At 41.1% G+C, this 24,854-nt stretch overlaps 1 protein-coding gene across 1 annotated transcript in view; it reads left to right on the top strand.

Moving 5' to 3' along the window:
* PAPPA (pappalysin 1) overlaps positions 1-24,854 on the top strand; it is a 1,503,354-nt gene that overhangs the window by 890,314 nt on the left and 588,186 nt on the right. Inside the window, exon 11 of the mRNA XM_053695762.1 lies at positions 7,821-7,925. Coding sequence (XP_053551737.1) covers positions 7,821-7,925 — 105 coding nt within the window. The remainder of the gene's footprint in view (positions 1-7,820; positions 7,926-24,854) is intronic.

Genomic DNA, 24,854 nt, shown 5'->3' with positions numbered 1-24,854 from the left:
TGTGTTAAAACAGTATTTTTGAAGCAAAAAACTGAGAATTTGCATATCTAATTTGCATAACTTACCCAGAATTCTCTTGTGCATTGGTAACATTGTATATGAGGTATTTCTGGGAAAAGCAAGTGGGGATTCTTGCCTAGATGTGCTAATTTCCTATGCAAATATTTACATTGATTTAATTTTGAGACATGGATGATTTTAATTTCAGTTTTTTATCTTCCCCCCATAATTTTAATGAATTTTGGTTTAACCTTGAAAATAGCTTTAGCAATGCAGCAACCAGAAATCTATCTCCTACTGATGAGTTCCAAATAGAACAAAACAGGCTGTCTAGTGAGTGATTTCTGATTTGCTGCTATAATCCTGTTAAAAGGATATTATTATTATTATTGGTTATTTATAGAGCACCAACAGATTCTGCAGCGCTAAGGATAGCTGTGTTAAAACAGTATTTTTGAAGCAAAAAAACTGAGAATTTGCATAACTTACCCAGAATTCTCTTGTGCATTGGTAACATTGTATATGAGGTATTTCTGGGGAAAAGCAAGTGGGGATTCTTGCCTAGACGTGCTAATTTCCTATGCAAATATTTACATTGATTTCATTTTGAGACATGGATGATTTTAATTTCAGCTTTTTATCTCCCCCCATAATTTTAATCAATTTTGGTTTAACCTTGAAAATAGCTTTATCAATGCAGCAACCAGAAATCTATCTCCTACTGATGAGTTCCAAATACAACGAAACAGGCTGTCTAGTAAGTGATTTCTGATTTGCTGCTATAATCCTGTTAAAAGGATAGCTGTGTTAAAACAGTATTTTTGAAGCAAAAAAACTGAGAATTTGCATATCTAATTTGCATAACTTACCCATAATTATCTTGTGCATTGGTAACATTGTATATGAGGTATTTCTGGGAAAAAGCAAGCGGGATTCTTGCCTAGATGTGCTAATTTCCTATGCAAATATTTATATTGATTTAATTTTGAGACATGGAGGATTTTAATTTCAGTTTTTTATCTCCCCCATAATTTTAATGAATATATATATATATATATATATATATATATATATATATATATATATCTTGGCCCTATGTATGACTAAAAAATCATGAGAATGTGGGAGGGATTAAAGCTCTTGTATTGGGTGCTTGCCGCCTCCTTTAATCCCACCATCATGGGAAAATAAATAAAATACTTTTTCAGTTATTGTTTTCCTCAAATATCAATTTCTTATCTCTTTATGCAATATATGATTTTAACAATGTGTTTTTTCATTGTATGGTGCTGTATAACCTGTAGTACACATTTAAAATAATAGTCATATATATTGTCTTTGGACAGCTGCATAGGTTTCCTTTCATGGTTACCGAATGCCAATTGTATCCAACGAACATGGGGCGTACATCTTCGCCTCTTTCCACCTGGCATTGCTTCCCCATATATTTAACGTTGCACACTAGGGCTAGTGTGCAATGCCGGCCACTGCTCACAGTAGCCAATCACTTGCGAGCATGGGCTGCCAATCTCTTTGGCCGGAAAAGTCTGGGGGGAGCAAGTGGGTTAAGAAGCAGTGGTCTGCTAACCACTGTTTCTTAACTCTCCAGCTGCAAGTTCGCTCATGTGAACCTGCAGCCAAAACTTGGTTCCGGAATCAAATGTTTAGCCAGTTCACAAAACCATTAGGTACCTGTATTAGAAAAGGGCAAATACAATAATATGAATGATCCTTTCATGGTTAAATATGGCTTCCTTTTGTATCATAAGCTCTGATAACACTTTGACCATAAATTTAAGCGTCAAGTAACAAGAGGTGTGCATTTTTATTTTACATGTTATATTCCATTCTTTTTCTTTCATCTCTTGAAATTACTCCCTTTCTGTACTACTCACATCTCCAAAATATGTTTTCTCTTGCAAGGTGTATCCAGTCCACGGATTCATCCTTTACTTGTGGGATATTCTCATTCCCTACAGGAAGTGGCAAAGAGAGCACACAGCAGAGCTTTCCATATAGCTCTCCCTCTAGCTCCACCCCCCAGTCATTCTCTTTGCCGGCTCTAAGCACTAGGGTCTCTCTACGGGAGGGTAAAGTGAATTGTAGTTTTATATCTTCAATCAAGAGTTTGTTATTTTTAAATGGTACCGGTTTGTACTATTTACTCTCTAGCAGAAAAGTGATGAAGAATTCTGCTGAGAGGAAAATGATTTTAGCATGTTGTAACTAAAATCCACTGCTGTTCCCACACAGGACTGAGGAGTACTAGAAAACTTCAGTTGGGGGGAACAGTTTGCAGGCTTGACTGCAATGAGGTATGTTCAGTCATTTATTTCTAGACAAGACTGAGATAATGCTAGAAGACTGACAAGATCCCCATGTGGGGAGGGTAAGCTATGTTCTGAGACTTAGTATAGAATTGAATGCTTACATAACAGGGCTAATTAGTCTGGTTGACACTAATGCAGGGCAATCAATTATTTATTTTAAGAAATACTCGTTGGAGAAACTTTTTTAAGCACTTTGGAGTGTTTTCTGGGGTTATTATCCACATGGCAAAAATTTAGTCACTTAGAAGTGATTTTTGTAGGCCTCACAACTCCGGAGTGGAGTGGGAGGGGCCTAATTTCACGCCTCAGATGCGCAGTTAGAATTGAAAGACAGTTCATGCTGCTTCACATGGAGGGTCCAGCTGCTGATTGAGGGCCTAAAAGAAGCTTTATTCCCCCAAAACTGATCCCTAAGGGCAGGTAGGGCCACAGCAGTAAGCTATGGCAAGGTACTGTAGTTAATTAACCGGTTGTTGGCTTTAGGCTGCTCCAGTTTGGGCATTAAGGGGTTAATCGTTCTGCAACTTGTGGTGCAATCATATTAAAGCCTTAGGTACATACTGTGAAAATTTCAAAAGGATTGGTGCATTTTTCACTGTTTTGTAAAATTGTGTGCTCTTTTTATTTCTTAAAGGCACAGTAACGTTTTTTCAAATTGTGTTTTTTATTTGATTAAAGTGTTTTCCAAGCCTGCTTGTGTATGCTACTAGTCTGTTAAACATGTCTGACACTAAGGAAAATCCTTGTTCAATGTGTTTAGAAGCCATGGTGGAACCCCCTCTCAGAATGTGCCCCAATTGCACTAATATGTCTATACACTTTAAATATCATATTGTTACACTTAAAAGTGTGGCCCTAGATGATTCTCAGACTGAAGGTAATGAGGATAGTCCGTCTACCTCTCCCCATGTGTCACAACCAGTTACGCCCGCTCAAGCGATGCCTAGTACCTCTAGTGCGTCTGCCCCTATTACATTGTAACAACTAGCGACAGTCATGGATAATTCCCTTGCAGCCTTTCTATCCAAACTGCCAGTTTTTCCTGCAAAGCGCGATAGCTCTGTTTTAAGAACAGATTATGAGCAGTCTGAAGCTTTGGTAGCCTTATCTGATGTGCCCTCACAACGCTCTGAAGTGGGGGTGAGGGATTTGATGTCTGAGGGAGAAATTTCCGACTCAGGAAAGGTTTATCATCAGGCAGAGTCAGATTCATTAGCGTTTAAATTTAAATTGGAACACCTCTGCGTATTGCTCAGGGAGGTATTAGCCACTCTGGATGATTGTGACCCTATGGTGGTCCCAGAGAAATTGTGTAAAATGGACAAGTACGTAGAGGTCCCTGTATACACTGATGCGTTTCCGATCCCTAAAAAGGTTGCGGATATTGTTACTAGGGAGTGGGATAGACCAGGTGTCCCTCCCCCCCCCCCTATTTTTAAGAAAATATTCCCCATAACTGACCCCAGTCGGGACTCGTGGCAGACGGTCCCTAAGGTAGAAGGGGCTGTTTCTTCACTTGCTAAGCGCACAACCATACCAATTGGAGACAGTTGTGCTTTTAAAGATCCTATGGATAAAAAGTTAGAAGGTTTACTTTTTTGTTCAACAAGGTTTTCTTCTCCAACCTATTGCCTGCATTATTCCTGTAACTACTGCAGCGGCTTTCTGGTTTGAGGCGCTGGAGGAGTCGCTCCAGACGGAGACCTCATATGACGAAATTATGGATAGAATTAAGGCTCTAAAGCTGGCTAATTCTTTTATCACAGATGCCGCTTTGCAATTAGTTAAGTTAGCGGCAAAAAATTCAGGTTTCGCCATTATGGCGCGCAGAGCGTTTTGGCTCAAGTCATGGTCGGCCGATGTGTCGTCAAAATCCAAATTATTAAATATCCCTTTCAAAGGAAAGACCCTTTTCAGAATTGAAAGAGATTATTTCAGAAATCACCGGGGGAAAGGGCCATGCTCTCCCTCAGGACAAGCCCTTTAAGGCTAAAAACAAAGCTAATTTTCGTTACCTTCGTAATTTCAGGAGTGGTCCCGCTTCAGCCTCTACAGCTGCAAAGCAAGAGGGTAACGCTTCAAGCCCAAGGCAACCTGGAAGCCTTACCAGGGCTGGAACAAGGGTAAACAGGCCAAAAAGCCTGCAGCTGCTACCAAAACAGCATGAAGGGGTAGCCCCAGATCCGGGACCGGATCTAGTAGGGGGCAGACTTTCTCTCTTCGCTCAGGCCTGGGCAAGAGATGTTCACGATCCCAGGGCATTAGAGATTGTTACCCAGGGATATCTTCTAGAATTCAATGACTCCCCTCCAAGGGGAAGGTTCCACATTTCTCGTCTGTCTACAGACCAGACAAAGAAAGAGGCGTTCTTACGCTGTGTAGAAGATCTTCATACGATGGGAGTGATATACCCAGTTCCAATTGCAGAACAAGGACTGGGTTTTTACTCAAACCTGTTTGTGGTTCCCAAAAAAGAAGGAACTTCGGACAATCTTACCTATGATCCAGGAAGGTCAATATATGACTACCATGGATCTAAAGGATGCATAACTGCATATCCCTATCCACAAAGATCATCATCAGTTCCTCAGGTTCGCTTTCCTAGACAAGCATTACCAGTTCGTGGCTCTTCCATTCGGTTTAGCCACTGCTCCCAGAATTTTCACAAAGGTGCTAGGGTCCCTTCTGGCGGTTCTAAGACCACGGGGCATAGCAGTGGCGCCTTATTTGGACGACATCTTAATTCAGGCGCCGTCCTTTCACAGAGCCAGGGCTCAATTGGAGATTGTATTGGCCTTTCTGAGGTCCCATGGGTGGAAGGTGAACATCAAAAAGAGTTCTCTGTCCCCACTCACAACGGTTCCCTTCCTAGGAACACTAATAGATTCAGTAGAAATTAAAATATTTCTGACAGAGGTCAGAAAGTTGAAACTTTTAACTGCTTGCCGAGTTCTTCATTCCATTCCTCGGCCATCTGTAGCTCAGTGCATGGAGGCAATCGGATTAATGGTAGCGGCAATGGACATAGTACCTTTCGCTCGGATACATCTCAGACCACTGCAACTATGCATGCTCAATCAGTGGAATGGGGATTATGCAGATTTGTCTCCTCAAACACAGTTGGACCAGGAAACCAGAGTTTCTCTTCTCTGGTGGTTGTCTCAGGATCACCTGTCTCAGGGAATATGTTTCCGCAGACCATTGTAACGACCGACGCCAGTCTGTTAGGCTGGGGTGCAGTCTGGGACTCCCTGAAAGCTCAAGGCTTATGGTCTCGGGAAGAATCTCTTCTCCCGATAAACATTCTGGAACTGAGTGCGATATTCAACGCGCTTCAGGCATGGCCTCAACTAGCTGCGGCCAAATTCATCAGATTTCAGTCGGACAACATCACGACTCTAGCTTACATCAATAATCAGGGGGGAACAAAGAGTTCCCTAGCGATGAAGGAAGTAACCAAAATAATCAGGTGGGCGGAGGACCACTCCTGCCATCTCTCAGCAATTCACATCCCTGGAGTAGACAACTGGGAGGTGGATTTTCTGAGTCGTCAGACTTTTCACCCGGGGGAGTGGGAACTCCACCCGGAGGTATTTGCCCAGTTGACTCAGCTACGGGGCATTCCAGAGTTAGATCTGATGGTGTCCCGTCAGAACACCAAGCTTCCTCTCTACGGATCCAGGTCTCGGGACTCCAAGGCGGCATTGATAGATGCTCTAGCAGCGCCTTGGTCCTTCAATCTGGCTTATGTTTTCCCACCGTTTCCTCTTCACCCTCGTCTGATCGCCAGAATCAAGCAGGAGAAGGTTTCGGTGATTTTGATAGCGCCTGCGTGGCCACACAGGACTTGGTATGCAGACCTAGTGGACATGTCATCTGTCCCACCATGGACACTGCCAATGAGGCAGGACCTTCTAATACAGGGTCCGTTCAAGCATCCAAATCTAGTTTCTCTACGTCTGACTGCTTGGAGATTGAAAGCTTAATTCTATCAAAGCGTGGTTTCTCTGAGTCGGTTATAGATACTCTGATTCAGGCTAGAAAGCCTGCCACCAGGAAAATCTACCATAAGATATGGCGGAAATATCTTTGTTGGTGTGAATCCAAGGGTTACTCATGGAGTAAGATTAGGATTCCCAGGATATTGTCCTTTCTCCAAGACGGTTTGGAGAAAGGTTTGTCGGCTAGTTAAAGGGACAGATATCTGCTCTGTCTATCCTTTTACACAAGCGTCTGGCAGAGGTGCCAGACGTTCAAGCGTTTGCACAGGCTTTAGTCAGAATCAAGCCTGTCTATAAACCTGTGGCTCCGCCATGGAGTCTAAATCTAGTTCTTTCAGTTCTTCAAGGGGTTCCGTTTGAACCTTTACATTCCATAGATATTAAGTTGTTATCTTGGAAAGTTTTGTTTTTGGTAGCTATCTCTTCGGCTCGAATTATCTGCCTTACACTGTGATTCACCTTACCTGGTGTTCCATGCAGATAAGGTAGTTTTGCGTACTAAACCTGGCTTTCTTCCTTAAGTGGTTTCTAACAAGAATATTAACCAGGAAATTGTTGTTCCTTCTCTGTGTCCCAATGCTTCTTCGAAGAAGGAACGTCTGTTGCACAAGCTTGATGTAGTTCGTGCTCTAAAGTTCTATTTGAAAGCAACTAAGGATTTCAGATAAACATCTTCCTTGTTTGTTATCTATTCTGGTAAGAGGAGAGGTCAGAAAGCGACTGCTACCTCTCTTTCCTTTTGGCTGAAAAGTATCATCCATTTGGCCTATGAGACTGCTGGCCAGCAGCCTCCTGAAAGAATTACTGCTCATTCTACCAGAGCAGTGGCTTCCACATGGGCTTTCAAGAATGAGGCTTCTTTTGAACAGATTTGTAAGGCAGCGACTTGGTCTTCACTGCATACTTTTGCCAAATTTTACAAATTCGATTCTTTTGCTTCTTCGGAGGCTATTTTTGGGAGAAAGGTTTTGCAAGCAGTGGTGCCTTTCGTTTAAGGTACCTGTCTTGTTCCCTCCCTTCATCCGTGTCCTAAAGCTTTGGTATTGGTATCCCACAAGTAAAGGATGAATCCGTGGACTGGATACACCTTGCAAGAGAAAACAGAATTTATGCTTACCTGATAAATTGCTTTCTCTTGCGGTGTATCCAGTCCACGGCCCGCCCTGGCAATTAAGTCAGGTATAATTTTTTTGTTTAAACTACAGTCACCACTGCACCCTATGGTTTCTCCTTTTTCTTCCTAACCTTTGGTCGATTGACTGGGGGGTGGAGCTAGAGGGGGAGCTATATGGACAGCTCTGCTGTGTGCTCTCTTTGCCACTTCCTGTAGGGAATGAGAATATCCCACAAGTAAAGGATGAATCCGTGGACTGGATACACCGCAAGAGAAAGCAATTTATCAGGTAAGCATAAATTCTGTTTTTTTGTTTCTTTATACAAATGTCACTTTTTTCCATCACATTTTTTTTTTTTTTTTTAAATTTAACAGGTGTGTCGAACAAAAGTGATCGAACTGAGTGATGGAATATCCCAATATGCCTGGTACCCATGCACTGTTAGTTTACCCTACACAAATATTAATTTCTGGTTGAAGGTAAGTGATACTAATACACTTAGAAAGTTTGTAAGTTTATATCAGATAGCAGATATTTTTTAGCAGATAAGAAACAGAAAACAAAAGTCTGCCCATATTTCTTTCTGAGGTATACATCCATGTGGTTTTCAGCATAGCCTAATACATGTCTTAGACCTTCCTGTTGGTCTCTTGGTGGACATTTCATTCAGCCACTATTTTTTTTGTAAAGATGTGCTCCTAAACCTGCTAACCTGAGATCATAACCCATTTGCTTTATACATTATTTTCTTTTTATAAGATAGTGAGAGTCGAGGAACTGGGGACATAGTCATATACACCTGGGGACATAGTCATATACACCAAATATTAAGATTATATATAGGGGGCACCCTAGATCATTTAGAATTGCTATAAGATTGTGCAAATCTAAATGTAAGTATATAGTAAACAGTTTAAAAAAAATCTATCAATGATGGTAAATTATGCAATTGTTACAGTTTGCAGATATAAAAAAATGGGTATAATTATAAAAGTCCCATATAACAATGGAGGGCACTATACAATAAACAGCCTAAATATGTAGTTGAAGTCCAGGTCCAGGTAGCTATGTGTGAATGGATCAAAGGCCAGGATCAGTGATCTGTAGAAGAAAACAGAAGCGCCACATGGCATAGCACTGTATATACTTGTGTGAGATTGTGCATTAAATGTTTCACTCACATTTGGTAGAGCACCCCTCTTGGTGCAAGTGGAGCAGGCTGGAATCAAACAGTCATCCAACAGACTGGCAAAAAAAAAAACCCCAAAAAACTTTTATGCTCCTGACTGACAGGCTGTCTTTAACAAATAGCTGATTACGCAAGGGGCCCCATTTTCTGCCCCCTGGCGATTGGCAGCATGCCTAGCCTGGCCCTAATCCCCCTTTTAGACGAGCTGAGGGGGCGGAGTTATCCCTGCTTCCCTCACTGGCTGCTGCATAAAATATAATGCTCAAAAAGAGTGATTTGAATTTTGTCTCCATGCCACTAGTTTTTAATCATCGGGCACTATCACCTAGATTACAAATTTTGTCGGTAAGGCTGTGCGGTGCTAACGAGAAGTTTATGCTAACCGCTCACCTACAGACAACGCTGGTATTACGTTTTTTTTAAAACCGGCAGAAAAGTGAGCGAAGAGCAAAATTTAGCTCCACATCTCACCTCAATACCAGTGCTGCTTACGGTAGCGGTGAGCTGGCAAAACGTGCTTTTGCACGATTTCCCCATAGGAATCAATGGGGCAGAGCCGGCTGAAAAAAAACCTAACACCTGCAAAAAAGCAGTGTTTAGCTCCTAATGCAGCCCCATTGATTCCTATGGGGAAAGAAAATTTTCGTTTACACCTAACACTCTAACATGAACCCCGAGGCTAAACACCCCTAATCTTACACTTATTAACCCCTAATCTGCCACCCCCGCTATTGCTGACACCTACATTATATTATTAACCCCCTAATCTGCCGCTCCGGACACCGCCGCCACCTACATTATACCTATGAACCCCTAATCTGCTGCCCCCAACATTGCTGCAACCTACATTACATTTATTTTATTATTATTATTTATTATTCTTTATTTGTAAAGCGCCGACAGATTCCTCAGCGCTGCCCATGGGTACAAGGATAACAGTACAGTGGAGAAACAATACGATAAGACACAAAATTTTACAGACAAATACAGGGCGAATTGAGGGCCCTGTTCCCGTGGGAACTTACAGTCTAGATGGGTAGCAGGATTGGAAACAGGAGGTGGGGACTGCAGAGGTGAGAATTATATTAGTGAGGAGATAGAGGGCAACTGTTAGTTAATTGTAGTTAGTTTGTTAATAAGTCGGGTGATAAGCTTCCCTGAACAGAAAGGTCTTTAGGGAACATTTAAAGGAGGAGAGGTTAGGGGCAAGTCTGACATCTCGAGGAAGTGCGTTCCAGAGGGTTGGTGCCGCACGAGAGAAGTCCTGTAGTCTAGAATGAGAGGAGGTGATGGTAGAGGACGCAAGAAGCAGGTCGTTGTTGGATCTTAGGGGACGGGCAGGAGTATATTTGTTGATGAGTGAGGACAGGTAGGGTGGGGCAGCATTAGTGAGGGCTTTGTAGGTCAGGGTGAGAATTTTGAATTTAACTCTGTTGTGAATGGGGAGCCAGTGAAGGGACTCACAGAGAGGCGCAGCAGAAACAGAGCGTCGAGAGAGGTGGATTAGTCTGGCAGATGCATTTAGGACGGATTGGAGGGGAGAGAGGCGGGAGAGAGGGAGGCCAGTTAGTAAGTTGTTACAGTAGTCAAGTCGGGAAATTACCAGGGAGTGGATGAGCTGTTTGGTAGTTTTGGAGATATTGCGTAGGTGGTTGCGGCAGGATGAAGAGAGCAGTTGGATGTGGGGAATGAAGGACAGATTTGAGTCAAGCGTGACTCCGAGGCAGCGGACTTGGGGTGATGGGGAGATAGTGGTGCCGCCAACAGTGATAGAAAAATTAGAGACTGGAGTAGAGCTAGAGGGGGGAATTAGAAGTAGTTCGGTCTTGGACATATTTATTTTTAGGTGGTGAGAGGCCATCCAGGAGGAAATTCCAGATAAGCAGTCGCTGATGTGAGAGTTGACAGAAGGAGAGAGTGCAGGGGTGGAAAGGTAGATCTGGGTATCATCAGCATAGAGGTGATAGCTGAAGCCATAGCTGTTGATAAGTTTACCCAGTGAAGACGTGTAGATAGAGAAGAGTAGAGGACCCAGGACAGAGCCTTGAGGTATTCCAACAAACAGGGACAATAGAGAGGAGGAGTCACCAGCAAAAGAGACTGAGAAGGATCTGTTAGAGAGATAAGAGTGAATCCAGGAGAGGGCAGTGTCACAGAGACCAAGAGAACTGAGAGACCGTAGGAGAAGGGGATGGTCAACAGTGTCAAAGGCAGCAGATAGGTCAAGTAAGATGAGTATAGAGTAGTAGCCTTTGTTTTTAGCAGAAAGGAGATCGTTAGTAACCTTGGTGAGGGCAGTTTCAGTTGAGTGTTGGGGACGGAAGCCAGATTGCAGGGGGTCGAGCAATGAGTTTGAGGACAGGAAGTGGGTTAGGCGATTGAAAACTAGTTTTTCAAGGAGTTTTGAAGCTAGTGGGAGCAGTGATATGGGGCAGTAGTTTGCAGGGGAGTTAGGGTCGAGGGAGGGTTTTTTGAGGATGGGGGTGACCTTCGCATGTTTGAAGGAGGCAGGGAATGAGCCTGTAGAAAGGGATAGGTTAAATATGTGAGTAAGAGCCGGAGTGAGGGTGGTAGACAGAGGAGGGATTAGATGTGAAGGAATAGGGTCAAGTGGGCAGGTAGTGAGGTGTGAGGAAGACAAAAGGGAAGCCACTTCACTCTCAGTGGTTGGGAGGAGGGTGCAGAGAGTGGCAGAGGGGGTGACTGGGAGCGGAGTTGGGAGATTGCAGGTTTGTGTTGGGATGTTTCCTCGGATTGCAAGTGTTTTATTGAGAAAATAGTCAGCGAGGTCTTGAGCACTGAATGCAGATGAGGGGGGTGGTGCAGGTGGGTAGAGGAGAGAGTTGAAAATAGAGAAGAGTCTTTTAGGGTTTGAGGAGTGAGTGGATATAAGAGGGAAGGGCAGAGTGTAAGAGTAGAGAATGAACTTATAGTGCATAAAATCATGTTCAGAGCGGGATTTCCTCCAGACACGCTCAGCAGTGCGGGAGCATTTTTGTAGGTGAAAAGTTTGTTGGGGAGTGCCAGGGTTGGAGCTGACGACGTGGGGCTTTGCGAGGTTGGGGTAGAGCGAGAGTGTCAAGTGCAGCAGAGAGAGTATTGTTATAGTGGGTTATAGCAAGGTCAGGGCAGGATATCGTGGAAGTGTGGGGGAGGCGTAGTTTAGTATCTATATTAGGATTAAAGGTGAGCAGATGGTGGTCTGAGATGGGAAATGGGCGACATGCAACATTAGAGAGAGAGCAAAGATAGGAGAATACCAGATCAATCGAGTGTCCATCGCGGTGGGTAGGGAATAGGGTGGATTGTGAGAAGCCGAAGGAGTTAGTGAGTGAGAGAAGTTTAGAGGCAGCAGGGGCAGATGGGTTGTCAATGGGGATGTTGAAGTCCCCTAGGATTAAAGCAGGTGTATTTGTGGAGAGAAAGTAAGGAAGCCAGGCAGCAAAGTTGTCAAGGAATTGGGAAGTTGGTCCAGGGGGGCGATAGATAACTGCCACTCTGAAAGAGAGAGGGGAGAACAGGCGAATGCAGTGGACTTCAAAGGAAGAAAAGGAGAGAGATGGAAATGGGGATAGGTACTGATAGGAACAGGAGGGGGAGAGTAAGATGCCAACACCGCCACCGTGTCTCTCACCTGGCCTAGGTGTGTGGCTAAAGTGAAGACCACCATGTGTGAGAGCAGCAATGAAAACAGTGTCAGAGGAAGATAGCCAAGTTTCAGTAATAGCTTGAGAGAGGTTGAAAGCGTTGGAAACAAACAGGTCGTGAACAGTTGTAAGCTTGTTACAGACTGAGAGAGCATTCCAGAGGGCACAAGAAAAGGGAGGGGTTAGGCGCTGTGTGTTAATTGAGATGAGATTGTTGGTATTGCGTGACCTAGGATTTTTGCAGTGGGAGATGGAGCGAGAGTGTAAAAGTGTGGCGATTTGTTGCAGGGCCAGGGTTAGGAGAGACATCACCAGCAGCAAGCAGTAGTAGCAGTGAGAGAGACAAAAGGTGAGAGTGAGATTTGTAGGAGCGGGAATGATTAGACACAGGAGAGTTAGAGGGGAAAGTGTTTCTAAGGAAACAAAGTAGTTCATTAGAGGACAGCATAGGGGATGAGAGAAGGGAGGGGGAGATATGGATAGTGTGGGGATTGTTGTTGTAGGGACATGCAGTGATTTTTAGGAGAAGGGAAGAAAGAGAGAGCAGAAAAGGCATAGAGAGCATTGTGTAGAAGTATAGTTATTAAGTTTACCTGTTAGTTGGTCTGCAGTTTCCAACTCCAGTGTGCTAACTCTTGCTACTTGTAACAGAGAGCTACTTAGATCAGAGAGCCTAGGCCCAAAATGAGCCTTAAGCCTTCTCCATATGTAGTGGTGAGAAATGATGAAATGATTCTAGGCAGCTGTTACAGGCAGTTTTAGCTAGCAGGAATTACACACTTGCAAATTAGAGAGTGGGTGGGGTGAAAGGCTGGTAAACGAGCTGATTTCTTTGGGGCAATGCCCTGCAAAAGGCCCTTTTAAGGGCTATTGGTAGTTTAGTTTAGGCTAGGTTTTTTTATTTTAGGGGAGCTTTTTTATTTTGATAGGGCTATTAGATTAGGTGTAATTAGTTTAAATATCTGATAATTTATTTTTTTAATTTGTGTAATTTAGCGTTTGTTTTTTGTTATTTAGGTAATTGTATTTGATTTATGTAATTTATTTAATTGTAGTGTAAGGTTAGGTGTTAGTCTAAGACAGGTTAGGTTTTATTTTACAGGTAAGTTTGTATTTATTTTAGCTAGGTAGTTAGTTAATAGTTAATAACTATTTAGTAACTATTTTACCTAGTTAACATAAATACAAACTTGCCTGTAAAATAAAAAATAAACCCTAAGCTAGCTACAATGTAACTATTAGTTATATTGTAGCTAGGTTAGGGTTTATTTTATAGGTAAGTATTTAGTTTTAAATAGGAATTATTTAGGTAATGATATTAATTTTTATTTAGATTTGTTTTAATTATATTTAAGTTAGGGGGGTTTAGGGTTAGATTTAGGGGTTTAGGGCTTAATAAATTTAGTATAGTGGTGGCGACGTTTGGGGCATTGGATTAGGGGTTAATAAATGTAATGTAGGTTGTGGCGATGTTAGGGACAGCACATTAGGGGTTAATAATATTTAATTAGTGTTTGTGAGGCGGGAGTTCGGCAGTTTAGTGGTTAATATGTTTATTATAGTGGCAGCGATGTTGGGAGCGACAGATTAGGGGTTAATAATTTTATTTTAGTGTTTGCGGTGCGGGGGTCCTCAGTTTAGGGGTTAATAGGTAGTTTATGGCTGTTAGTGTTAACCCCTAATATGCCGCCCCCAATGTTGCCGCCACTATAATAAAGTTATTAACCCCTAAACCTAAGTCTAACCCTAACACCCCCTAACTTAAATATAATTTAAATAAATCTTAATAAAATTACTACAATTAACTAAATAATTTCTATTTAAAACTAAATACTTACCTATAAAATAAACCCTAAGGCCTAGATTTAGAGTTCGGCGGTAGCCGTCAAAACCAGCGTTAGAGGCTCCTAACGCTGGTTTTGGGCGCCCGCTGGTATTTGGAGTCAGTGATTAAAGGGTCTAACGCTCACTTTTCAGCCGCGACTTTTCCATACCGCAGATCCCCCTACGCCATTTGCGTAGCCTATCTTTTCAATGGGATCTTTCTAACGCTGGTATTTAGAGTCGTTTCTGCAGTGAGCGTTAGAGCTCTAACGACAAGATTCCAGCCGCCTGAAAATAGCAGGAGTTAAGAGCTTTCTGGCTAACGCCGGTTTCTAAGGCTCTTAACTACTGTACCCTAAAGTACACTAACACCCATAAACTACCTATGTACCCCTAAACCGAGGTCCCCCCACATCGCCGCCACTCGATTAAAATTTTTAACCCCTAATCTGCCGACCGCCACCTACGTTATACTTATGTACCCCTAATCTGCTGCCCCTAACCCCGCCGACCCCTGTATTATATTTCTTAACCCCTAACTTGCCCCCCACAACGTCGCCGCAAGCTACTTAAAATAATTAACCCCTAATCTTCCGACCGCAAATCGCCGCCACCTACGTTATCCCTATGTACCCCTAATCTGCTGCCCCTAACATCGCCGACCCCTATGTTATATTTATTAACCCCTAATCTGCCCCCCACAACGTCGCCGACACCTGCCTACACTTATTAACCCCTAATCTGCCGAGCGGACCTGAGCGCTACTATAATAAAGTTATTAACCCCTAATCCGCCTCACTAACCCTATCATAAATAGTATTAACCCCTAATCTGCCCTCCCTAACATCGCCGACACCTACCTTCAATTATTAACCCCTAATCTGCCGACCGGAGCTCACCGCTATTCTAATAAATGTATTAACCCCTAAAGCTAAGTCTAACCCTAACACTAACACCCCCCTAACTTAAATATAATTTTTATCTAACGAAATAAATTAACTCTTATTAAATAAATGATTCCTATTTAAAGCTAAATACTTACCTGTAAAATAAATCCTAATATAGCTACAATATAAATTATAATTATATTATAGCTATTTTAGGATTAATATTTATTTTACAGGCAACTTTGTAATTATTTTAACCAGGTACAATAGCTATTAAATAGTTAAGAACTATTTAATAGTTACCTAGTTAAAATAATTACAAATTTACCTGTAAAATAAATCCTAACCTAAGATATAATTAAACCTAACACTACCCTATCAATAAAATAATTAAATAAACTACCTACAATTAACCTAACACTACACTATCAATAAATTAATTAAACACAATTGCTACAAATAAATACAATTAAATAAACTATCTAAAGTACAAAAAATAAAAAAGAACTAAGTTACAGAAAATAAAAAAATATTTACAAACATAAGAAAAATATTACAACAATTTTAAACTAATTACACCTACTCTAAGCCCCCTAATAAAATAACAAAGCCCCCCAAAATAAAAAATTCCCTACCCTATTCTAAAATACAAAAATTACAAGCTCTTTTACCTTACCAGCCCTGAACAGGGCCCTTTGCGGGGCATGCCCCAAGAAGTTCAGCTCTTTTGCCTGTAAAAAAAAACATACAATACCCCCCCCCCCAACATTACAACCCACCACCCACATACCCCTAATCTAACCCAAACCCCCCTTAAATAAACCTAACACTAATCCCCTGAAGATCTTCCTACCTTGTCTTCACCATCCAGGTATCACCGATCCGTCCTGGCTCCAAGATCTTCATCCAACCCAAGCGGGGGTTGGCGATCCATAATCCGGTGCTCCAAAGTCTTCCTCCTATCCGGCAAGAAGAGGACATCCGGACCGGCAAACATCTTCTCCAAGCGGCATCTTCGATCTTCTTCCATCCGGTGCGGAGCGGGTCCATCTTGAAGCAGGCGACGCGGATCCATCCTCTTCTTCCGATGTCTCCCGACGAATGACGGTTCCTTTAAGGGACGTCATCCAAGATGGCGTCCCTCGAATTCCGATTGGCTGATAGGATTCTATCAGCCAATCGGAATTAAGGTAGGAATTTTCTGATTGGCTGATGGAATCAGCCAATCAGAATCAAGTTCAATCCGATTGGCTGATCCAATCAGCCAATCAGATTGAGCTCGCATTCTATTGGCTGTTCCGATCAGCCAATAGAATGCGAGCTCAATCTGATTGGCTGATTGGATCAGCCAATCGGATTGAACTTGATTCTGATTGGCTGATTCCATCAGCCAATCAGAATATTCCTACCTTAATTCCGATTGGCTGATAGAATCCTATCAGCCAATCGGAATTCGAGGGACGCCATCTTGGATGACGTCCCTTAAAGGAACCGTCATTCGTCGTCTAGTCGTCGGAAGAAGAGGATGGATCCGCGCTGGAGGTCTTCAAGATGGAGCCGGTCGTCATCGGATGGAAGAACATAGAAGATGCCGCTTGGAGAAGATGTTTGCCGGTCCGGATGTCCTCTTCTTGCCGGATAGGAGGAAGACTTTGGAGCACCGGATTATGGATCGCCAACCCCCGCTTGGGTTGGATGAAGATCTTGGAGCCAGGACGGATCGGTGATACCTGGATGGTGAAGACAAGGTAGGAAGATCTTCAGGGGATTAGTGTTAGGTTTATTTAAGGGGGTTTGGGTTAGATTAGGGGTATGTGGGTGGTGGGTTGTAATGTTGGGGGGGGGGTATTGTATGTTTTTTTTTACAGGCAAAAGAGCTGAAATTCTTGGGGCATGCCCCGCAAAGGGCCCTGTTCAGGGCTGGTAAGGTAAAAGAGCTTGTAATTTTTGTATTTTAGAATAGGGTAGGGAATTTTTTATTTTGGGGGTCTTTGTTATTTTATTAGGGGGCTTAGAGTAGGTGTAATTAGTTTAAAATTGTTGTAATATTTTTCTTATGTTTGTAAATATTTTTTTATTTTCTGTAACTTAGTTCTTTTTTATTTTTTGTACTTTAGATAGTTTATTTAATTGTATTTATTTGTAGCAATTGTGTTTAATTAATTTATTGATAGTGTAGTGTTAGGTTAATTGTAGGTAATTGTAGGTAGTTTATTTAATTATTTTATTGATAGGGTAGTGTTAGGTTTAATTATATCTTAGGTTAGGATTTATTTTACAGGTAAATTTGTAATTATTTTAACTAGGTAACTATTAAATAGTTCTTAACTATTTAATAGCTATTGTACCTGGTTAAAATAATTACAAAGTTGCCTGTAAAATAAATATTAATCCTAAAATAGCTATAATATAAATGTAATTTATATTGTAGCTATATTAGGATTTATTTTACAGGTAAGTATTTAGCTTTAAATAGGAATCATTTATTTAATAAGAGTTAATTTATTTCGTTAGATAAAAATTATATTTAACTTAGGGGGGTGTTAGTGTTAGGGTTAGACTTAGCTTTAGGGGTTAATACATTTATTAGAATAGCGGTGAGCTCCGGTCGGCAGATTAGGGGTTAATAATTGAAGGTAGGTGTCGGCGATGTTAGGGAGGGCAGATTAGGGGTTAATACTATTTATGATAGGGTTAGTGAGGCGGATTAGGGGTTAATAACTTTATTATAGTAGCGCTCAGGTCCGCTCGGCAGATTAGGGGTTAATAAGTGTAGGTAGGTGTCGGCGACGTTGTGGGGGGCAGATTAGGGGTTAATAAATATAACATAGGGGTCGGCGATGTTAGGGCAGCAGATTAGGGGTACATAGGGATAACGTAGGTGGCGGCGGTTTACGGAGCGGCAGATTAGGGGTTAAAAGTGTAATGCAGGGGTCAGCGATAGCGGGGGCGGCAGATTAGGGGTTAATAAGTGTAAGGTTAGGGGTGTTTAGACTCGGGGTACATGTTAGAGTGTTAGGTGCAGACGTAGGAAGTGTTTCCCCATAGGAAACAATGGGGCTGCGTTAGGAGCTGAACGCTGCTTTTTTGCAGGTGTTAGGTTTTTTTTCAGCTCAAACAGCCCCATTGTTTCCTATGGGAGAATCGTGCACGAGCACGTTTTTGATGCCGGCCGCGTCCGTAAGCAACTCTGGTATCGAGAGTTGCATTTGCGGTAAAAATGCCCTACGCTCCTTTTTTGGAGCCTAACGCAGCATTTGTTTTAACTCTCGATACCAGAGTTAAATTTATGGTGCGGCCAGAAAAAAGCCCGCGGAGCGTTAACAGCCCTTTTACCGCCGAACTCTAAATCTAGGCCTTAGCTAGCTACAATATAACTAATAGTTACATTGTATCTAGCTTAGGGTTTATTTTTATTTTACAGGCAACTTTGTATTTATTTTAACTAGGTAGAATAGTTACTAAATAGTTATTAACTATTTACTAACTACCTAGCTAAAATAAATACAAAAGTACCTGTAAAATAAAATAAAACCTAACCTAAGTTACAATTACACCTAACACTACACTATAATTAAATTAATTCCCTACATTAAATTAAATTAATTACAATAAAATAAAATAAACTAAAGTACAAAAAAAAACAACACAAAATTACAGAAAATATTAAAATAATTACAAGTTTTTTAAACTAATTACACCTAATCTAATTCCCCTAATAAAATAGAAAAGCCCCCCAAAATAATAAAAATCCCTACCCTACACTAAATTACAAATATCCCTTAAAAGGGCCTTTTGTGTGGCATTGCCCCAAAGTAATCAGCTCTTTTGCAAGTAAAAAAAAAATACAACACCACCCCAACATTTAAACCCACCACCCACACACCCAACCCTACTCTAAAACACACCCAATCCTCCCTTAATAAAACCTAACACTAACCCCTTGAAGATCATCCTACCTTGAGACATCTTCACCCAACCGGGCAGAAGTGGTCCTCCAGATGGGCAGAAGTCTTCATCCAAGCCAGGAAGAAGAGGTCCTCCAGACGGGCAGAAGTCTTCATCCAGACGTCATCTTCTATCTTCATCCATCCGGAGCAGAGCGGGGCCATCTTCAAGACATCCGACGCAAAGCATCCTCTTCTGTCTTCATCCGACGACTAAATGACGGTACCTTTAAGTGACATGATCCAAGATGGCGTCCCTTCAATTCCGATTGGCTGATAGAATTCTATCAGCCAATCGGAATTAAGGTAGAAAAAATCCCATTGGCTGATCTAATAAGCCAATAGGATTGAGCTTGCATTCTATTGGCCAATCGCAATTCAAGGGACGCCATCTTGGATGGCGTCACTTAAAGGAACCTTTATTCGGGAAGAAGACTTTGATTGAAGAGGATGCTCCGCTCCGGTTGTCTTAAAGATGGAGCACCTCCGCGTCGGAAGGATGAAGATAGAAGATACCATCTGGATGAAGACTTCTGCCCGTCTGGAGGACCACTTCTGCCGACTTGGATGAATACTTCTCCCGGCTTTGTTGAGGATGGATGTCTTCAAAACTGTAAGTGGATCTTAGGGGGTTAGTGTTAGTTTTTTTTAAGGGTTTATTGGGTGGGTTTTATTTTTAGATTAGGGTTTGGGCAATTGAAAAAGAGCTAAATGCCCTTTTAAGGGCAATGCCCATCCAAATGCCCTTTTCAGGACAATGAGGAGCTTAGGTTTTTTTTAGTTAGAATTTTATTTGGGCGGTTGGTTGTGTGGGTGGTGGGTTTTACCGTTGGGGGTGTTTGTATTTTTTTTGGTATTTAGGTAATTGTATTTGATTTATGTAATTTATTTAATTGTAGTGTAAGGTTAGGTGTTAGTGTAAGACAGGTTAGGTTTTATTTTACAGGTAAGTTTGTATTTTTTAGCTAGGTAGTTAGTAAATAGTTAATAACTATTTAGTAACTATTTTACCTAGTTAAAATAAATACAAACTTGCCTGTAAAATAAAAATAAATCCTAAGCTAGCTACAATGTAACTATTAGGGTTTATTTTATAGGTAAGTATTTAGTTTTAAATAGGAATTATATAGGTAATGATATTAATTTTTATTTAGATTTGTTTTAATTATATTTAAGTTAGGGGGGGTTAGGGTTAGGGTTAGCCTTAGGGGTTTAGGGGTTAATAAATTTAGTATAGTGGTGGCGACGTTTGGGGCATTAGATTAGGGGTTAATAAATGTAATGTAGGTTGTGGGGATGTTAGGGACAGCACATTAGGGGTTAATAATATTTAATTAGTGTTTGTGAGGCGGGAGTGCGGCAGTTTAGGGGTTAATATGTTTATTATAGTAGCAGCGATGTTGGGAGCGACAGATTAGGGGTTAATAATTTTATTTTAGTGTTTGCGATGCCGGGGGCCTCAGTTTAGGGGTTAATAGGTAGTTTATGGGTGTTAGTGTACTTTTTAACACTTTAGTTATGAGTTTAATGCTACAGCTTTGTAGCGTAAAACTCATAACTACTGACTTTAGATTGTGTTACAAATCTTGCGGTATAGGCTGTATCGCTCACTTTTTGGCCTCCCAGAATAAGCTTGTAATATCAGCGCTATGGAAGTCCCATTGAAAAAAAGATTTTACACAAATTGCGTAAGTTAATTTGCGTTACGGCCAAAAAAGTGTGCGGTACTGCTTTTTTGACAGCGGTAGTGAAAAAGCAGCGTTATAACCCATAACGCTGCTTTTTCACTCATAACGCAAAACTCGTAATCTAGCTGTAAGTTATTTAAAAATATGGATTTTAAGATTTTACTTTGCTCCTGAGGTTTTTTTCCTATTCAAAATATGTATTATGTTCTAAATAATGGATTATGCTAATTCCCTTTTGGGACTGTACTACTATTTCTATGGAAATTTGTACTTTTTTTTAGGATTCTTTAGAGTTTGAATATAACCTTATTAGAGCATATTCACATACTGTTTATATTTTCAGCTCAGCCTTATCTGTGGCTGACATTACTGTTTTCTTCAACCTTTTTGTTGTTGAACAGTTAGCATAAACAATTTTAGATTCTCAAGTATTTAACTCTGTTTATTTCCTTCTGATGTATTCATTTTATTATGTTTCCTATATCTATTATGATTTTGAATATAGTTTATTATCTCTAGCTTGTTAGGATAATAACTTGTTTGATTTTTATTATCTCCACTATTTTTGGAGGTTTATAATTTTTTTTCTGCTCTACTTTTAGTCCGGTGATGCAGATCAGTTGGTGAGTGTCCTGACTACAAAGACTTGTTCTAGATCCAAGGATCATAGATTCATATACCGACAGGGTTAATTCAGCCCTTACTTCGGCCTTCTGAGGTCAATTTATTGTGTACCATTTATTTGGGTAATAATAACAACTGTTTTTATCAGCTGCTAATTTGGTTAACTCCAAGTGTAAGCACTGAAAAATATTTTTTTTGTATCCTTCTGGGAGAAAAACACTATATCATTACCAGTTATTAGACTGCATGAGGGTGCAGTTCTCAAACCAGTCCTTCTGGTGGGGTGCAAATTAAATTGTTTTTTGGATGAACATAATCTATATTATTCTTAGAGTTTGCATAGATTTTAAGAATGAGACCTCCTATGGGAAGAATCTTTCTTCCTCAGTACACTGTGTGAATTTTTTTCAGGAGTGTTTTTACCAGTTCTTTTAGCAGGAACAGGGTTTGGGGTTCTATTCAATTCTATTCTTTGTCCTAAAGAAGAAAGGTATATTCAGTCCAATCTTGCATCTGAAGACTTTTATATTGTTTTGCTAGAGTCTCAACTTTTAAGTTGGTGATTATAAGGACTATTATGAATTTTTGTTCAGCAAGGTCATTTCATGTCCACTCCATTTTACAGAATGTGTATCCTCATATTTTATTTCATTCAGACCACTTGTGGATTCTGTGATTCTCTTTTTTAGATAAGCTTTACCAATTTATCGCTTTTCCATTTGGTTTAGCGACAGCTTTATGAATCTTTTCAAAAGTTCTTGGTGCCCTTCTTTCTGTATTCACACAATAGGGTATTGTGGTGCTTCTTTATTTGGATGGTATCTTGGTATTAGCTTAAACCTTTCTTTCTAATGACACAGTGAGTCCACAGATCATTGTAATTACTGTTGGGAATATCACTCCTGATCAGCAGGAGGAGGCAATGAGCACCACAGCAAAGCTGTTAAATACCACTCCCATACCCACAATCCCCATTCATTCTCTTTGCTTTTATCAGTTGCAAGGAGGGGTAACATTATGTGTCTGTTTCTTCAATCAAGAGTTTGTTATTTTTAAAGCAGAACAGGTTTGTTCTGGTCTTTTTCTGGGGTTTAGCCGTAGTCCACTTCAGTCTCTTCAGTAGAGCAGTGGTGGCGTTTAAGCATTTGGGAACTTGTAGGGTATAATCCCCTCTGTGCCTCCCAAGTAGTTTGTTGCTGCCCTGTTTTTGATTGCCTGAGTAGGATTACTCAGTCTTTTCTTCTATCCACAGGTCCATGTGAGGGATGGCGCCTCTCATACTTTGTGAGCTGCCCTGCTGCCGGGTAGATTGCTATGGAGGTAAGTGCTTTTGTTCTTTTCTGTAGGGATTCAAAAAATTGGCACTAATGGGGTTAATTGGGACGTTATTCCTGCTTGTGTACAGGTTTTTTCATGGGGCACTATTTAGAGGATTTTCTTTTTATTTGTTATGTGATGGCTTATGAGGACCAGAGGGTTTTGTGTTTTGTATGTGTACGCCCACGATAGGCGGGGCTTCTTTGGCACAGTTTTGTATTGCACACTTTTTCTTGCAGCTCATCTATGTTACAGAAGTGTTTGGTGTCTGCTGCACTAGCATGTGTATCGGGTTAGATCTTGTGGCAACGTCTGAGAGCATTTTTTTCTCTGCCCATTTTTTCCCCTTGGTTCAGGAGAACAGGTGAGCCCCTCAGCAGGGCTTGCTGAGGTGTAGAGGTGCCTTTCAGGTGGAAGTTTTGCTTAAAAGGAAGCTATGAGATAGTTTAATTCTGTTTATTTGTTAAACATTTTTTTTCTTTTAAAGAGACAGTAATTTTTTTTTATTTTTGAGACATTTTTTTTAATGAAATTATTTTTGTTGATTTTATTATTTGTAAAGATGGACCAAGAGGAACTGCAATCTGCTACTTGTTCCTTATGTTTAGACGCAAATGTGGATCCTCCAATCCCTTTTTGTTCCTCATGTATTGAGACAACTATGCATTATAGGGATAGGCTTTTTGATTCTGAGCTATCATTGTCTAAGGTGGATGCTGTTCAGGGGTCTCCCGTTCAAGCTATACTGCAGCTTTTTTCCCATTCATTCCAATTTTTATCCTCTTCTCATGCAGTGCCCTGCGTTTCATCTCAGGTTGTTTTTTTTTTTTTTTGCAGGATATGGCTACTCACATATCCTCTGCAGTATCTGAGGTTTTGTCTGCTTTGTCTTTTGCAGTAATGTCTAATGTATCTTCACATAAGTCTGAGGAGGAAGATACTTCTATAGCATCTGAAGGTGAAATTTCAGATTCTGATAGTGTAATTCCTTCTGCTGATCCTGAGGTTGTTTCTTTCATATTTAAGCAGGAGCACCTCTGTTTGTTACTCAGGGAGGTTTTGGCTACTTTGGATGACTCTGATTCGACGGTCATAGTCACTCCCAAGAAAGCTAGTAAACTTGATACATTTTTTGATGTTCCTTCTGCGGCGGAAGTTTTTCCTGTTCCAGATCGAGTTTCAGAGATTATTTCACGGGAGTGGGAGAAGCATGGAATTCCTTTTTCCTCTTCTCCAATTTTTAGGAAGATGTTTCCTATTGCAGATTCTATTAAGGAGTCTTGGCAGATGGTTCCCAAAGTGGAGGGAGCAATTTCTACCTTGGCTAAGAAAACCACTATTCCGATTGAGGATAGTTGTTCTTTTAAGGATCCCATGAATAAGAAATTGGAAGTTTTGCTTAAAATGATGTATGTTCACCATGGGTTTCAATGGCAGCCTGCTTTGTTTATTGCTACTGTTATCAGTGTGGCAGCTTATTGGTTTGATGCATTGTCTGATTCTATTCAGCAGGATACTTCTCTTGTGGAGATTCAGGATAGAATCAAGACTTTGAAGTTGGCCAATTCCTTTATTGCTGATGCTTCTTTACAGGTCATCAAGTTGGGAGCAAAGATTTCTGGCTTTGCTGTCCTGGCGCACAGGGCCTTATTGTTAAAGCCCTGGTCTGCAGATGTTTCCTCTTAATCTAAGCTTTTGTCTATTCCTTAGAAGGGTAAGACCTTGTTTGGGCTGATATTATTTTTGATATCACAGGAGGGAAGGGACATTCTCTCCCTCAGGATAAGAGAAATAAACAGAAAGGTCATCAAATTAATTTTTGTTCCTTTCGTAACTACTCCGGTAAGTCTTCCTCTTCCTCCTCCTCCAAGCAGGATCAGTCCAAGCCCTCTTGGAAGTCCAATCAGTCCTGGAGCAAGGGGAAGCAATCTAAGAAGCCTATTGCTGACTCAAAGTCAGCATGAAGGGTCTGCCCCCGATCATGGGGTGGATCATGTGGGGGGCAGATTTTCTTTGTTCACTCAGGCTTGGGTTTGGGATGTTTCAGATCCCTGGGTGATGGACATTGTGTCCCAGGGATACAAGCTATAATTCAAGACTTTTCCTCCCAGGGGAAGGGTTCTTCTCTCCAGGTTATCTGTAGACCAGATAAAAAGAAGGGCATTCTTAAGTTGTGTTCAGGATCTTTCCGACATGGGAGTGATCGTTTCTGTTCCAGTTCAGGAGCAGGGGCTAGGTTTCTATTCCAATCTGTTTATTGTTCCCAAAAAGGAGGGAACTTTCAG

This window comes from Bombina bombina, chromosome 12 (genome assembly GCF_027579735.1).
Source record: "Bombina bombina isolate aBomBom1 chromosome 12, aBomBom1.pri, whole genome shotgun sequence".
NCBI classification, from domain to species: domain Eukaryota; kingdom Metazoa; phylum Chordata; class Amphibia; order Anura; family Bombinatoridae; genus Bombina; species Bombina bombina.
Note: the sequence above shows the minus strand (reverse complement) of the source record. Positions and strands in the feature narration are given on the sequence as shown.